Source organism: Capra hircus, chromosome 10 (assembly GCF_001704415.2).
Source record: "Capra hircus breed San Clemente chromosome 10, ASM170441v1, whole genome shotgun sequence".
In the NCBI taxonomy this organism is placed as follows: Eukaryota; Metazoa; Chordata; class Mammalia; order Artiodactyla; family Bovidae; genus Capra; species Capra hircus.
This window is the reverse complement of record NC_030817.1, coordinates 99980140-99995436: the sequence shown is the minus strand read 5'-3', so window position 1 is coordinate 99995436 and position 15297 is coordinate 99980140. Positions and strand designations below refer to the sequence as shown.

The 15297-nt window shown below is 43.8% G+C and overlaps 1 protein-coding gene across 5 annotated transcripts in view; it reads right to left on the bottom strand.

The window, feature by feature from the left end:
- APC (APC, WNT signaling pathway regulator) overlaps positions 1-14329 on the bottom strand; it is a 139641-nt gene extending 125312 nt beyond the window's left edge. For 3 of the 5 annotated variants that reach the window (XM_013966683.2, XM_013966685.2, XM_013966684.2), the window contains exon 1: positions 13929-14329. In XM_013966683.2, the coding sequence (XP_013822137.2) occupies positions 13929-14093 (165 nt within the window). In that variant the 5' untranslated portion in view covers positions 14094-14329. The remainder of the gene's footprint in view (positions 1-13928) is intronic. The other 2 variants (XM_018053744.1, XM_018053746.1) reach the window with 1 other exon arrangement.

Genomic DNA, 15297 nt, shown 5'->3' with positions numbered 1-15297 from the left:
GGGGGGCTCCAAAATCACTGCAAATGGTGACTGCAGCCATGAAATTAAAAGACGCTTACTCCTTGGAAGAAAAGTTATGACCAACCTAGACAGCATATTCAAAAGCAGAGACATTACTTTGCCGACTAAGGTCCGTCTAGTCAAGGCTATGGTTTTTCCTGTGGTCATGTATGGATGTTACGGTTGGACTGTGAAGAAGGCTGAGCGCCGAAGAATTGATGCTTTTGAACTGTGGTGTTGGAGAAGACTCTTGAGAGTCCCTTGGACTGTAAGGAGATCCAACCAGTCCATTCTGAAGGAGATCAGTCCTGGGTGTTCTTTGGAAGGAATGATGCTAAAGCTGAAGCTCCAGTACTTTGGCCACCTCATGAGAAGAGTTGAGTCATTGGAAAAAACTCTGATACTGGGAGGGATTGGGGGGCAGGAGGAGAAGGGGACAACAGAGGATGAGATGGCTGGATGGCATCACGGACTCGATGGACGTGAGTCTGAGTGAACTCCGGGAGTTGGTGATGGACAGGGAGGCCTGGCGTTTTGCTATTCATGGGGCCGCAAAGAGTCGGACACAACTGAGCAACTGAACTGAACTGAACTGAATACTTATTATAAATAATTATACGCTAGCAAATTAAAAAAGTTTAGATGAAAAAGACAACTTCTTAGGGGAAAAACTACCAAAATAATCAACAGATAGAAAATCTGAGAAGGCTTAAAAATTAGAAATCAACGTAGTAATTAAAAATTTTTCTACAAAGAAAATCACCAGCCCAGATGGCTTCGGCCAGATTCTCACAGAAATTTAACGGAACAATTCAGTCCTACTTAAACTTTTTCAGAATAGAAAATGAGGGTCAGCTCACTTTATAAGGATAGTATGAGATAACCGTTGATTTCAGATTCGGACAAGGACAATATAGGCCACCTCACTGATACAAAACTATTAACAGACTATCAAACTGTATCCAGAAATACATAAAAAGAGTAATACTGTAAAACAAAATTAGGTTTATCTCAGAAATCAGGTTAGGTTTAAGATTTTAAATAACATATAATTAAATATATTAACATAGTGAAGGAGAAAACTCACATGGTAATGAAGAGCTGCAAGAACAAAAAAAGCATTAAATTCAAACAAACAGAACAAACATAAAATTCTTAGTAAACCAGGTACAGAAGGGAACTTCTTTAATATGATAAACCTTTTCACAAAAACAAACTTTCAGCAAACAGGCTTGGAGTGAAATGCTGAAAGCTTTCTCTTAAAGACCAGGAAGCGGAAGGGCAGGAGCTCTGGGATGATGGCAGCGTTGTACGTCTTGACCTGAGGAATAACTTCATATGTGTTTGCAGTAACATGTTAAGTTCTTCATGTTATTTTTTATATACACCTTGAAATATATATTAAAGAAAAGAAAGAAATATTTGGAAATTAAAGCCTAACCTAGCCTATCACTCAAGCTTGGCAACTCCGTAGGTCCTAACCTCCCCACCACCACCCAGTTAGGATTACGTTCAAACCAATTAACATTTATCGGGCTTACAAGACATTGTACAATGTGGCAACATGTATCATGAACCTTAAAAATGTTTAAGATGAAGCCTTATTTAGTAACTCCATTGCCTATCATCCTATTCTAAGGGAAAAGACAAAAAGAATTCATGTGTTAAGACATTCACTGCCCACATGATAATAAAATAGAAAACCTAAACTAAATAACCAACTCCAGGAAACAATTAAGAAAAATAATTTTTACAATGGGATTATACAGTCAATAAAAATAAGATTTATCAAATATTCCAAGGAATGAATATAACCTAATTTAAAAAAATTAGATATATACACATGTTTACACTGTAACAAGAGGAGAAAGTCCTAGGCACAAAGAAGAAAGTGAGAGACGGAGGGAAGAAGAGCAGGACGGAGGGTAATGAAAGCGGGAGGGAAGGGTTGGGAGAGACGAAAACTACACTGGTTTTCTTCATATGATGAGCTTATGAATGTCACCTGTACTTTTCCTGAATTTTCATTAATGACTACAGAAAACTTTAGTAATGGGGTATATAAGAACTGAAGAAAGTAATCACAAACCTAAATAAAGTATCCTAAATATTTTAAAAAGTTCCTTCAAAGGGCAACTTTAAAATTTCAACTTTTATCTCAGTATCATTTTATTCAGATAAATTATTTTTTAACATTTAAATTGTGTTAAGTCTATCATATGCTAATTACTTAGCACAGAGAGAACTTCTAATCACAATTAGTATTTAAAATAATATAACTTAAAAATAATCATTAGATTTCCAAAGATACATAATTTCCAATTTTCTACCTAGAAAGTGAAAAGTGAAGTTGCTGAGGCATGTCCAGCTCTTTGCGACCCCATGGACTGTAGCCTACGAGGCTCCTCCATCCATGGAATTTTCCAGGCACGAGTACTGGAGAGGGTTGCCATTTCCTTCTACAGAAGATCTTCCCCACCCAGGGATCAAAGCTGGGTCTCTCGCAATGCAGGCAGACACTTTTACCGTTTGAGGCACCCCCCTGGTGGCTCAGGTGGTAAAGAATCTGCCTGCAATGTGGGAGACCTGGGTTCAATCCCTGGGTTGGGAAGATCCCCTGGAGAAAGGCAGGCTACCACTCCAGTATTCTGACCTAGAGAATTCTATGGAACAGTCCATGGGGTCACAAAGGTCAGACATGACTGAGTGACTTTCTAGCTAGCTGCTGCTGCCGCTAAGTCACTTCAGTCAGTCCGACTCTGCCTGACCCCATGGACTGCAGCCCACCAGGCTCCTCCGTCCATGGGATTTTCCAGGCAAGAGTACTGGAGTGGGTTGCCACTGCTTTCTCCAGACTTTCTAGCTAACACCCCCCATACTTCTAAATCAGTTTGCTCCTTGACAGCTAAAGGAAAAAATGATCAACAAACAGGCTTCAGGCAGTTATCTTTATAAAAACAAAATAATCGTCTCTTAACATAAAACTGTTAGTGGCTCCTCAGTTTTTTGAAAGCCACTTTCATCCTCGGGGCTGCTATCTCTGGTATTTTCTGACTGGTTATGAGAGATGTCACAGGTAATTTTATATCAATAATAAAGGATAACTTTTTAAAGCTTATCATTAGAAATAATAATTTTATTGTTGTTGCTGCTGTTCTGTCACTAAGTTGTGTCCAAGTCTTTTCGACTCCCTGCCAGTCCATAGGATTTCCCAGGCAAGAGTACTGGAGTGGGTTGCCACTGCCTTCTCCAGGGGATCCTCCCAACCCAGGGATCGAACCCACGTCTCCTGTGTCTCCTGCTTTGGCAGGCGAATTTTTTACCAGTGAGCCACCACAGAAGCCATTCAGTATTTACTGAGCATTTGTCAGGAGGCCAAGAACTACAGGTGTTGTGCTAATGAATGAAACAGTTGAAAATCATTAGTTCACAGAGTTAAATACAACTGGCATTTTAGCATTTAAAGCCTTGAATAGACCAACCCAATCCTACTTTGGACTACTTTCCATAACATGTTACAGAAAAACCCGAACAAACTTTGCCCAACCCAGTACCTTCTCTAGGTCTCTGACTTGCTTTTAAAACACTCCAGGCTTTGCCTGCTGCCACACCTCTGGCTCAAGCTGTTCCTCCTCCTAAGTGCTTTTTCCTTCATTCATCAGCACCTGTAGAATGCTCACCACAAGCCAGGCACTGTGCTTGGCATGAGAGAAGGAAAAAGTCTTTTCTATTCTTTGTATCCTTTTGAAGTCCAGGTCAAGCTGCACTTCTTTCTCCAAGGGTTACTCACTATCTTCTCCATACTCGGAGTGCTATTACTGTCCAAAACAGTAGCTCCCAATCTTCGATACAGGAAGCCATTTTCAACATCAAAGTGTTTCATGAATTCTATTCTCACTCCTCAGGGGCTTTCACCTGGTCCCATGGACCTAAACACCATCTGTACGTTGATAATCTCTGAACATTTATCTCCAGCTCTACCTCTCTTAAACTCCTAGCTAATATATGTGCACGTGTGTGTGTGTGTATACTCAGTGTCTCCAGTTGAGTATCTGATAGGTATTTCAAACAAAGCCACATCCAAAACAAATCTCCTGATTTAATTCTCCAAACCTGCTTCCCACTAACCCCTACCCCTTGCCCCACCGTTTCTATCTCAATAACATATACCACCTTTCACCTAGTTGCTCATGTCAAACAACTCAGAGCCATCCCTTATTTCTGTTTTCCTCACACCCCACATCAATTCCATCAATAAATGGTCCTTCCTTCACCTTCTAAATAGGTCACAAATCTGATCACTTCTTTGGTCCTCCACCACTACCACCTTGCCCAAGCACTACATTTCCAACCTAGATTACTGTCAGAGTTTCCTAAATGATTTTCCTACTTCCATTCTTACCTCGACACAAATCAATTTTCTACACAGAGCCAGAGTAATCCTCTAAAAATCAAGTCAAATCTGGGTATTCCCATGCTTAACACCTTTTAGTGGTTTCCATCTCGTAATAAAATCAAGTCTTGAAATGACCTCCAGAGCCCTCCTTGGTCTCCCGTCCCCACACCTTCCCTCCGGCCTGTCCTGCCAGCTCTCCTGCCACACCCCCCTTTCTCTCACTCTGCTTCAGCCACGGCCTCCCACCTGCTGTTCTTCCAACAGGCCAAGGACACTTTCACGTTAGAAGCTGCTGCTTCCTCTACCCGAACAGCTTCTTCCAGATAGTTCCATGGCTTAATCCACTTCACTCAGAAAAGGGCTTCTCAAAAAGCCTTTTCTCACCAAACCACCTCAAGTATTATAGTATCCTGTTACGTTTTAATCCCCTGAATCTCTTATTCTGCTTCACAACCTATTAGCTGCCTGACGTGTGTGTGTGAGACTGAGCGTGCATACATGAACAGTGTCTATGTCCCTCACTGATATTTAAGCATAGCTCTATTTTGCTTACCATTGTTGTTACATTATGTGCCAATAGCAGGCTTTCCAAAATATTTGTTGAAAGAACAGAAGACGGTAACTGGTTTTAGTTTTGCTGAGAAAATAATGATGGAACACTACTAGAATTCAGTAAAGCTTTCAAATGAATTCATTCTCAATCACAACAGCATTATACACATACTTTGGTGGTAGGAGAACAACATTCATAATTCAGGGTTCAGTAACAGGAAGGAATGGGGACTTCTTATGCTTCTCTGCCCCTTCCCATATCCTCCCTTCTTGTCTCATTCATCCATACATGGTTACTGTCACTAAGTCAGAGAGTATTTTACACATTAAGAATACATAGACAATTAAGACAAGTCAATGCATGAGACATATAAACATAATAACCATAGAATATGGCATGTAATAAGAGTTTTGTAAAGTTGTGACATAACAGAAGAAGTAATCGACTTTTAGGGGTAGGTGTTCAGGGAAGTTTCAAGAGTGATGACACTCAACAAATACTTGCAAAATCAAATAACAAAAGATATACTTCATTTCACTTTACAGACAAAATCAGAGTATTAAGTCTGACAGTGCTACAGTAATTTGCTACCATGAGATAAGCTCGCTTGAGAATGAAACCAAGACAAGAGCAATGACAGAGCAGAACAAGTCACAGAAACAGAGCCACGTCCTTGAGGACTTCAGACTGGATAAAGCCCCGGGTGAAGTTCAAGGACAAGACCTGCTCATGCCCTGTACCGTGCAGCCAGTCTGAATCTGGTTGTCTGTCACTTGCAATGTAAGTATACTGACGAATCTCAGTGAATTCTTTCAAAACCAAAGCGTTTGTTATTTCAGTGCATAGGGGCACTACTGGTATTTTGGAAGGGACAATTCTTGTTTTGTGGGCAAACATCACAGGACCCTTGGTATATCTCATCTCTACCAGTAACTGGATTGGACCTCACAATCACTGACAATCAAAAAACCAAACCCATAGATTTCCAAATACCTCATCTCCAAGAACCACAAATCTATTCCCTAATAGTTGCTACATGTATCCATTTCTCACAGTGCATGTGTAAATGTACTTAACAACCACCTTAAAAGAACTGGGATATACCAAACATACTAATTTTATATAATAATCCAATTTTAATTAGTCATTCATGACTATCTAAATGACTGATCCAGTCCTAAGTATAGCTTATATCAGCTCTTGAGATAATCAGTGCTTTCAGTCTGCTACGACTATCTGAAAATTCTCATGCATTTAAGCTTACTTCGCCACACAATACTATCAATACATGTCACTGACAATGTTGGTTACCTTCCCTGTAGCCATTCACCCAATATCTTCCTAGACTGAAATGCCAGATATTGTTTTTTCCAGTCCCCTTGCAACTAGGGCATAAGTAATAAGGCCAAAATGAAACCTGATACAGGCTTTCTGTGAAAGGTTTACTTGCCTCATCAAGAGATGAGAGGGCAAACCTCCTCCTGTCTTTGGTGGTTGTGTCAGAATGTGACGCCTGGAGCAGAAAGAGAAACATGCAACTATGAAAGGATAAACCTGAGCACAAAGGTCACCACACTACAGATAAGGACAGAAAGCACTTGGATTTAATCTAGAAGGGAAGCCAGTTTGAGCATGAAACCCAAATGGGAGGACAAAGTTTAGAGGAAAATGGAAAAACAGAACCTCAGTCCTGACTAAGGACTGAGGACTAAAGGACTAAACAAAGCTAAGTTTATGAACAAACGGTGGCTCAGAGGTTTAAGCGTCTGCCTGCAATGCGGGAGACCTGGGTTCGATCCCTGGGTTGGGAAGATCCCCTGGAGAAGGAAATGGCAACCCACCCCAGTATTCTTGCCTGGAGAATCCCACGGACAGAGGAGCCTGGTGGGCTACAGCCCATGGGGTCGCAAAGAGTCGGACACGACTGAGCGACTTGACTCACTCACCCTTTAAACTAATCCTACCTATGCACTTGCCAATTACCTGAGCTAATACACTTCTTTTGTTTTTAAATCCTATTCGCATCCTGACTGATACAGCTATGTTTAGGGGGAAGAGCAAAATCAAGACACTGCAGGAAATGTAAAGAAACTTTCAGAGACATAAGAGAATCAGGACCTATAAAGCTACGAAACAAGAGATCAGATCATTCCATTCCTATAGAGTGCATTTCAAAAGCGGTCTAAGAAAACCAAGGATGACTGAGGTAAGGCCATTAGACTTGGTAACTAGATTGCCAAGACGGCTTTTTAGAAAGCAACGTCAGTGCTGCAATGGCAAAAGCAGTCAGAGTGCAGAGGAAAGAACAATTTCCACTTTTAAGGGCTCCATAATGGACCAACCCCTTGGAAAGACGTGTAAGGTGTGTTAAACTCTGTCGATTACCCCTCTGTGAGCTAAGTATAGCATTCTATGCTGTGCTTAGTCGCTCAGTCTTGTCCGGCTCTTTGCGACCCCATGGACTACAGCCCACCACGCTCCTCTGTCCATGGTGATTCTCCAACAAGAACTCTGCATTGGGTTGCCATGCCCTCCTCGTATAGCATTCTACTTTATAGATAAAGAATACAGCCTGAGTAGTAACTTGCCCACAGCCACACAGTCAGATCTTTAAAGCTTTAAAGTAAATGTTCTTCCTACTATACCCCTTCATGGATCACAGCCTTGTTGTAGCAAAGGGGCTTGTGTAACTCAATGAAGCTATCAGCCACGCTGTACAGGGCCACCCAAGACAGATGGGTCACAGTGAAGAGTTCTGACAAAACACAGTCCACTGGAGGAGGAAAGGGCAAACCACTCCAGTATTCCTGCCGCGAGAACCCCATGAACAGTATGAGGCCAAAAAACATGACCCTGGAAGATGAGCACCACAATCAAAAGGTGCCCAACACGCTCCTGGGGAAGAGTGGAGGCCAGTCGTTACCAGCTCCAGAAACAGTGCAGTGGCTGGACCAAAGCGGGTATGACGCTCCGTTGTGCAGACGTGTCTGGCGCTGTAACGAGCAATACTGAATAAGAACCTGGAACGTTAGGTCCATGAACCAAGGCAAACTGGATGTGGTGAAGCAGGAGATGGCAAGAATGAACATCTTAGGAATCACTGAACTAATATAGATGAGAATGGGCGAATTTAATTCAGATGACCGTTATATCTACTACTGTGGGCTAGATTCCCTTAGGAGAGAGGGAGTAGCCCTTATAGTCAACCAGAGTTCTAAATGCAGTACTTGGGTGCAATCTCAAAAAAAAATAATAATAATAATAATTGCAGTTTGTTTCCAAGGCAAACTGTTCAATATCACACTTATCTTAAGCCTATGCCCCAACCACTAATGCGAAAGAAGCAGAACAGTTCTATGAAGCAGAACTGCTGCAGTTCTCAAACTACACCTTCTAGAACAAACACCAAAAAAAGACGTCCTTTTCATCACAGGGGTTTGGAATACAACGTAGGAAGTCAAGAGACACCCAGAATAACAGGCAAGTTTTGCCTGGGAGTGCAAAAGCAGGGCAAAGGCTGATGGAGTTTTGTCAAAAGAACATGCCGGTCATAGCAAACACCCTTTCCCAACAACCAAGAGACAACTATACACATGGATATCACCAGATGGTCAATACCAAAATCAGACTGATTATGTTCTTTGCAGCTGAAGATGGAAAAGCTCTATACAGTCAGCAAAAACAAGACCTGGAGCTGACTGTGGCTCAGATCATGAGCTCCTAATAGCAAAATTGAGGTTTAAAATGAAGAACGTAGGGAAAACAACTAGGTCATTTAGATATGACCCAAATTAAATCCCTTATGATTATACAGTGGAGGTGACAAATGGATTCAAGAGATGAGATCTGGTACAGAAAGTGTCTACCAGATTCATAACACTGAAAGAGGTTCATATAGTTGTATATGAGTTTATTGAAAGAGGTTCATATGTTTGTATATGAGTTTATATACAAAGTTCATCACCGTAAAGAGGTTCATAGCATTGCATAGGAGGCAGTGACCAAACTACTCTAAAGAAAAAGAAATGCAAGAAGGTAAAGTGATTGTCTGAGGAGACTTTACAAAGAGCTGAGGAAAGGAGAGAAGGGAAAGGCAAGGGAGAAGGGGAAAGATATACTCAACTGAATGCAGAGATCCATAGAATACCAAGGAGAGATAAGAAGCCCTTCTTAAATGAACAATGCAAAGACATAGAGGAAAACAACACAATGGGAAAGACTAGAGATCTCTTCAAGAAAACTGGAGACATCAAGGGAACATTTCATGCAAGAATAGGCACCACAGAGGACAGAACGGTAAGCACCTAATACAAGGAGAAGATAGTAAGAGGCGGCACAAATACATAGCACAGCACACCAGCTGGTGTGGTCACTCACCTAGAGCCAGACATCCTGGAGGGTGAAGTCAAGGGGGCCTTAGGAAACATTGCTACCAAAGCTAGTGTAGGTGATGGAATTCCAGTTGAGCTATTTAAAATGCTAAAACATGATGCTGTTAAAGTGCTGCACTCAATATGTTAACAAATTTGGAAAACTCGGTAGTGGCTACAAGACTGGAAAAGGTCACAGTTTTCACTCCAATCCCAAAGAAAGGTAATGTCAAAGAATGTTCAAACTACCATACAACTGTACTCATTTCACACGCTAACAAGGTTATGCTCAAAATCCTTCAAGCTAGGCTTTAAAAGAATGTGAACCTGGAACTTTCAGATGTACAAGCTAGGTTCTGAAAAGGCAGAGGACCCAGGGAGCAAATTGCCAATATTTGTTGGATCACAGAGAAAGTGACAGAATTCCAGAAAAACATCTGCTTCTGCTGCATTGACTGCGCTAAAGCCTTTGAATGTGTGGATCATAACAAACTGCGGAAAATTCTTAAAGAAATAGCAGTATCAGACCATTTTACCTGCCTCCTGAGAAACCTATATGCAGGTCAAGAAGCAACAGTTAGAACCGGACATTGAACAACTGACTGGTTGCAAACTGGGAAAGAGTACAATAAAGCTGTATATTGTCACCCTGCTTATTTAACTTATACGCAGAGTACAGAATAACAAACGCTGGGCTGGAGGAAGCACAAGCTGGAATCAAGATTGTTGTGAGAAATATCAACAAACTCAGATATGGAGATGATACCACTCTAAAGGCAGAAAGTGAAGAGCAACTAAAAAGCCTCTTGATAAGGGTTAAAGAAGAGCATGAAGAAGTTGGCTTGAAACTCAACACACAAGCAACTAAGATCATGGCATCTGGTCCCATCTCTTCATGGCAAATAGAAGGGGAAAAACTGGAGGCAGTGATAGGTTTTATATTCTTGGGTTCCAAAATCCCTGTGGATGGTGACTTCAGCCATGGAATTCAAAGATGCTTGCTCCTTGGAAGAAATTCTATGACAAACCTCAACAGCATACTGAAAAGGAGAGACATCACTTTGCTGACAAAAGTGCCTATAGTCAAAGCTATGGTCTTTCTAGTAGTCACGTACGGATGTGAGAGTTGGACCATAAAGAAGATTGAGTGTCAAAGAACTGAGAATTGTGGTGCTGGAGAAGGCTCTTAAGAGTCCCGGGACTGCAAGGACATCAACCAATTCTAAAGGAAATCAACCCTGAATATTCATTGGAAGGATTGATGCTGAAGCTGAAGCTCCAATACTTTGGCCACCTGATGCAAAAAGCCAACTCACTGCAGAAGACCCTGATGCTGGGAAAGACTGAAGACAAAAGGAGAAGGAGGTGGCAGAGGATGAGATGGCTAGGTAGTGTCACCGACTCAGTGAACATAAATTTGAGCAAACCCCAGGAGATAATGGAGGACAGAGGAGCCTGCCATGCTGCAGCCCATGGGGTTGCAGACAGCTGGACCCAACAGAGCAACTGAACAACAACTATGCCAGGCTCCTAGGACTGAAGAACAGAAATACAGGGGCACAGCAGGCTCAAAATTCAGACTGGCTTCTGTGATTTGCACGGCACACAGCACCGTGTTTGGCAGCCCTTGCAAAGGTGTATTTAAGCATGCATGCAGGCTAGAGAGGGCAAGACTTAAAAAGGAGTGTTAATGGATAATTACTGAGAAAGAAAGAGAGAGAGGGATATCATGGATACATCTGGAGAAGGTTGCTCTTGAAGAAAAGGAAGGACAATTCCTTCTTTTCAGATAAGAGTAAAAGTTATGACCAACCTAGACAGCATATTGAAAAGCAAAGACATTACTTTGCCAAGAAAGGTCTGTCTAGTCAAGGCTATGGTTTTTCCAGTGGTCATGTATGGATGTGAGAGTTGGACTGTGAAGAAAGCTGAGCACCAAAGAATTGATGCTTTTGAACCCTGGTGTTGGAGAAGACTCTTGAGAGTCCCTTGGTCTGCAAGGAGATCCAACCAGTCCATTCAGAAGGAGATCAGCCCTGGGATTTCTTTGGAAGGAATGATGCTGAAGCTGAAACTCCAGTCCTTTGGCCACCTCATGCGAAGAGTTGACTCACTGGAAAAGACTGATGCTGGAGGGACTGGAGGCAGGTGGAGAAGGGGACGACCCAGGATGAGACGGCTGGATGGCATCACTGACTCAAGGACGTGAGTCTGAGTGAACTCCAGGAGTTGGTGATGGAAAGGGAGGCCCGCGTGCTGCGATTCATGGGGTCGCAAAGAGTTGGACACGACTGAGCAACTGAACTGAACTGAAAGAAACGATATCAGGATAGAAAAGATTATACCTCAGATGTTTGAGATTTTTCTCAGGAAAGGAAAAGATAAAGTTATTTGCTATAAAAGCTTTCATGAAGTAAGATCAAAAAAAAAAAAAAAAAAAACAAAACCACACAACCGACATTAAAGACCTGGGATAACAGAACACTAATTGGTATGACAACAAACCAAAATCCTCACACAACTGTCTCTTGTATCCTTCAGGGATCAAAAACAAGGCCTGTTCAGAACTGGTCACTAGAAAGAGAAACAGACATAAAGTTAACTATTCTAAGGTATCAATGACAGGCTGGTAAAAAATGATGGCCCTGGGACCCTGCTGACAAGGAGAGGCAAATGAAAAGAGCAGTAGGCTAGCAAATTGAATGAACAGAGACACAAAGATGGGAGGGTTCCCAAAGGGAGGAAGAGGGGAAGAGAGAGAGAAAACAGGTTCCAGAAGTGTGGAAGAGTTGATTGTTTGTGGTCAGACAGGTCTTGACACAATGCCTCAGGCAATGAGCTACTGACTAGGGCTCAGCTAAAAGCACAGAATTGAGAGAGCATCACCTCTTAAAACACGCAGTCCTTGGGTGCAGGAAACAAACAGCCTTCCCTGGTGGCGCTAGTGGTAAAGAACCCACCTGCCAGTACAGGACACATAAGAGATGTGGGTCCGATCCCTGCGTCGGGAATACCCTGTGGAGGAGGAAATGGCAACCCACTCCAATACTCTTGCCTGAAGAATTCCCGTGGACAGAGGAGTCCGGCTGTCCGCAGGGTCGCAAAGGGACGGACATGACTGAAGCGACTCAGCACAGCATAGCAACAAACAAGTGAATGAATCTGCCAGCACAGGAATCAAACATTTAAAATATCTCCTCTCCTTTTAAATTGAACAATTCTATGTCCAAATTTAAGAAATTCATCAAGAGGACAAAAGTCTACAACAAAGGTTAAGGCAGATGTGTGTCAGGAGGTAGAAGGAAAAGTTAAATCTGTCAGGCCAATTGTAACCCACCTGTTAAAGATTTTTAGCATGGAATTCCAATAAGGCAACAACGGTTTGTGCTTTAGTAACTCTGGAGAGCACCTAGCATGGCTTCAAAAAAAAAGGATATCACTCAATTTAATTTTAAAAGGTCCACCCATTGCAATCTCAATGGACAAGCTATCATTTATATTCATAATCTCATTTTTTACCATTCTGCTGCTCTTGACACTTTATCCAATTACAGGAAAAAATGGGAAAAATCAGACATGGCAACTTCCTCCACTACTACATCCCCCCTTCAGTTTGCACTTTTCACACCATTAACTCTGACTACTCTTGCCCTAGTAATGAAGAAGAAACGATACTGGGACAACCTAAATTTTGCAGAAAATATCAAGTACAGTAAGGATCGTCAAGTAGTACTAGTAACAATTGAGAATCCAAGAAATTTGAGAAGTTTCAAGTTTAAAAACCGTTTTCTCCATTTTAGTCCTTTCCAAATAAAACAAAGGGCTCGGACAACACAAAATTTTGAAGCTTCAGTGGACAATTTAGGCTAACAGTGAACAAAATAATCACTAAAATCACTTATCCCTTCTTGGACTATTACATTTCTTACCTTGATAAAGCCTTCTTTTAAAACAGGACCACTTCTCAATTCTTTCCCTGATCTAGCATACATATGTCCCCCCGGCCCCCCCCCCAACAAAGTTTAGAGACCAAGTAGTGAGAAAAGGATTAATTTAGATGAAGAATCACTTGCCGTCATTGGCACCATTCCTCAACTTTGCAGGACTTCGATGGTCAAATTCCCAAAACCATCCCAGTCTCCTGGGGGCTGGATGCCCTCAACAAGATGAACAAAATCCACTGGCGTCTGGATAGCAAGCTTTTCTTTGTAAGTCTATAAGCCAGGATAAGCTTTCCATACAGTTAAGAGACTTCTCAAGGAAGCAAGAAGGTCGAAACCAGGAAGATGGGGAGGTGACTAAACAGCCAGACGACCCACCCACCTAACGCAAAAGAGAAACCGCTTGCAAGGGCTGACGCTCCAGCAGGAGCCAGGGAAGGCTGCGGAGGGCGGCCGGCGCCGCGACCCCCGGCCCCGGGGTGGGAATGGAGGCGTGCAAAGCCAGGGGCCAGCCGGAGGCCTGGAGCGGGGCGCGGAGAGGGGGCGGGACGTGGAGACAAGGGAGCGGCGCAGTCCGGCTGAGCGCCACCGGGGTCTGAGGCACGGCGGGGCAAAGCCGAGAAAGCTTTGCCCAAAGAAGAGACACCGAAGCCTGCATCCTCACCCACCTGCCAGACGCTCGCCCCGCGGACAGAAGCACGGACGCAGCCCGGGCGCTTCCTCTCCTGCCGGACACAGCCCCTGCCGCCGCCGCAGCTCCGGGACCCGACAGCACAGGGCGGCACCGAAGCAGGCAAAGCGGCGACCGCACTCGAGCAGAGGGGGGTGAACATAGGGGGCGCCGGGGGCTCGGGAAGGCAGCTCCGTGCTTGACCTTCCTCAGCGGTGGCCAACGGCGCTTCCCGGGAACAGCATCCCGCCTCGGCCCGCTGCGCCCGGGCCTTCGCCCTCGGCTCCCCCCGGCAGCGGCCGGGCTTCCGGCGGCCACACCCCGCCCCCGCGCTACTCGGCCGCCGCCATCTTGTCGGAGGCGGGAAGACCGCACTGCGCAGGCGCGCGCCGAGGCGGCCGGCTCCCCGAGCCGCGCCGAGAGGGAACCGTAACGCGCAGGCGCGGGGGCCGCTGCCAAGGCCGGCTTCGGCGCCGCGTTCTGCTCGCCTGCACGGGTGCTGCCAGACTTAGTGGCCAGTCTCAAACTGTACTGCAGCCGAGTGAATAGACCCTTCTGCGCACCCCACAGCCAGTCATTGTGTAAAAAAACCTATCTATATGCCAGGTCCCGGGACAGGCGCTGGTGAAAGATTAGTAAAACGCTGCTCCAGCGCTAAAGGTGTTCCTAAGCAAGAGTCGGACACGACTTGGCGACTAAACCACCACCACCACCACCAAGCTAGTGAAAAAGGACGGGAATGAACTAGTGATTTCCACAGTTCTTGTTTTTACCTGCGTGCCACCTTCGCTCTCTTGCCCCTTCAATTTTAACTGAAAACACCTCTTCCAGGAAGCCCTCGCTCACACAATTGGGTCAGTTCTTTTCTAACATCTTGCGTTACCTCTTTAAGCTTTATTTCATTCAACATAAATTCAACAAGTAATATTTGAGTTTCCTTTATATTCTAGATATGATCCTAGGTTATAGCGATAAGGAAAATAAACTCATGGGACTTATATTTTAGCGGAGAGTATAAAACAAACAAAAAGTACTTTAAAAAATCAACAAAATAACGTTTGATAGTGATGAGGGATGGGAAGAGAAAAAAAACACCAAAAGTCAATGTTGGGTGAGGGGTGGTACTTAGCGATCTCTCTCCAGAGATGACACTTGATCTGAGGCCTGGCTGACCACAGAGGCCAGAAGTCATCCATGAGAATCGTCTGGGCAGAGCATTCTAGACAGAAGAACAGCAAGCGCAGCAGACCTCTCATTCTTGAGGTGGGACTGAGACCAGCACCTAAAGGACAGAAAGGATAGGTGATATGGATGCCTGGGGAGGATATGAGGTTGGGGCAGGGGGGACAGGGGCAATTTAGGTAGGG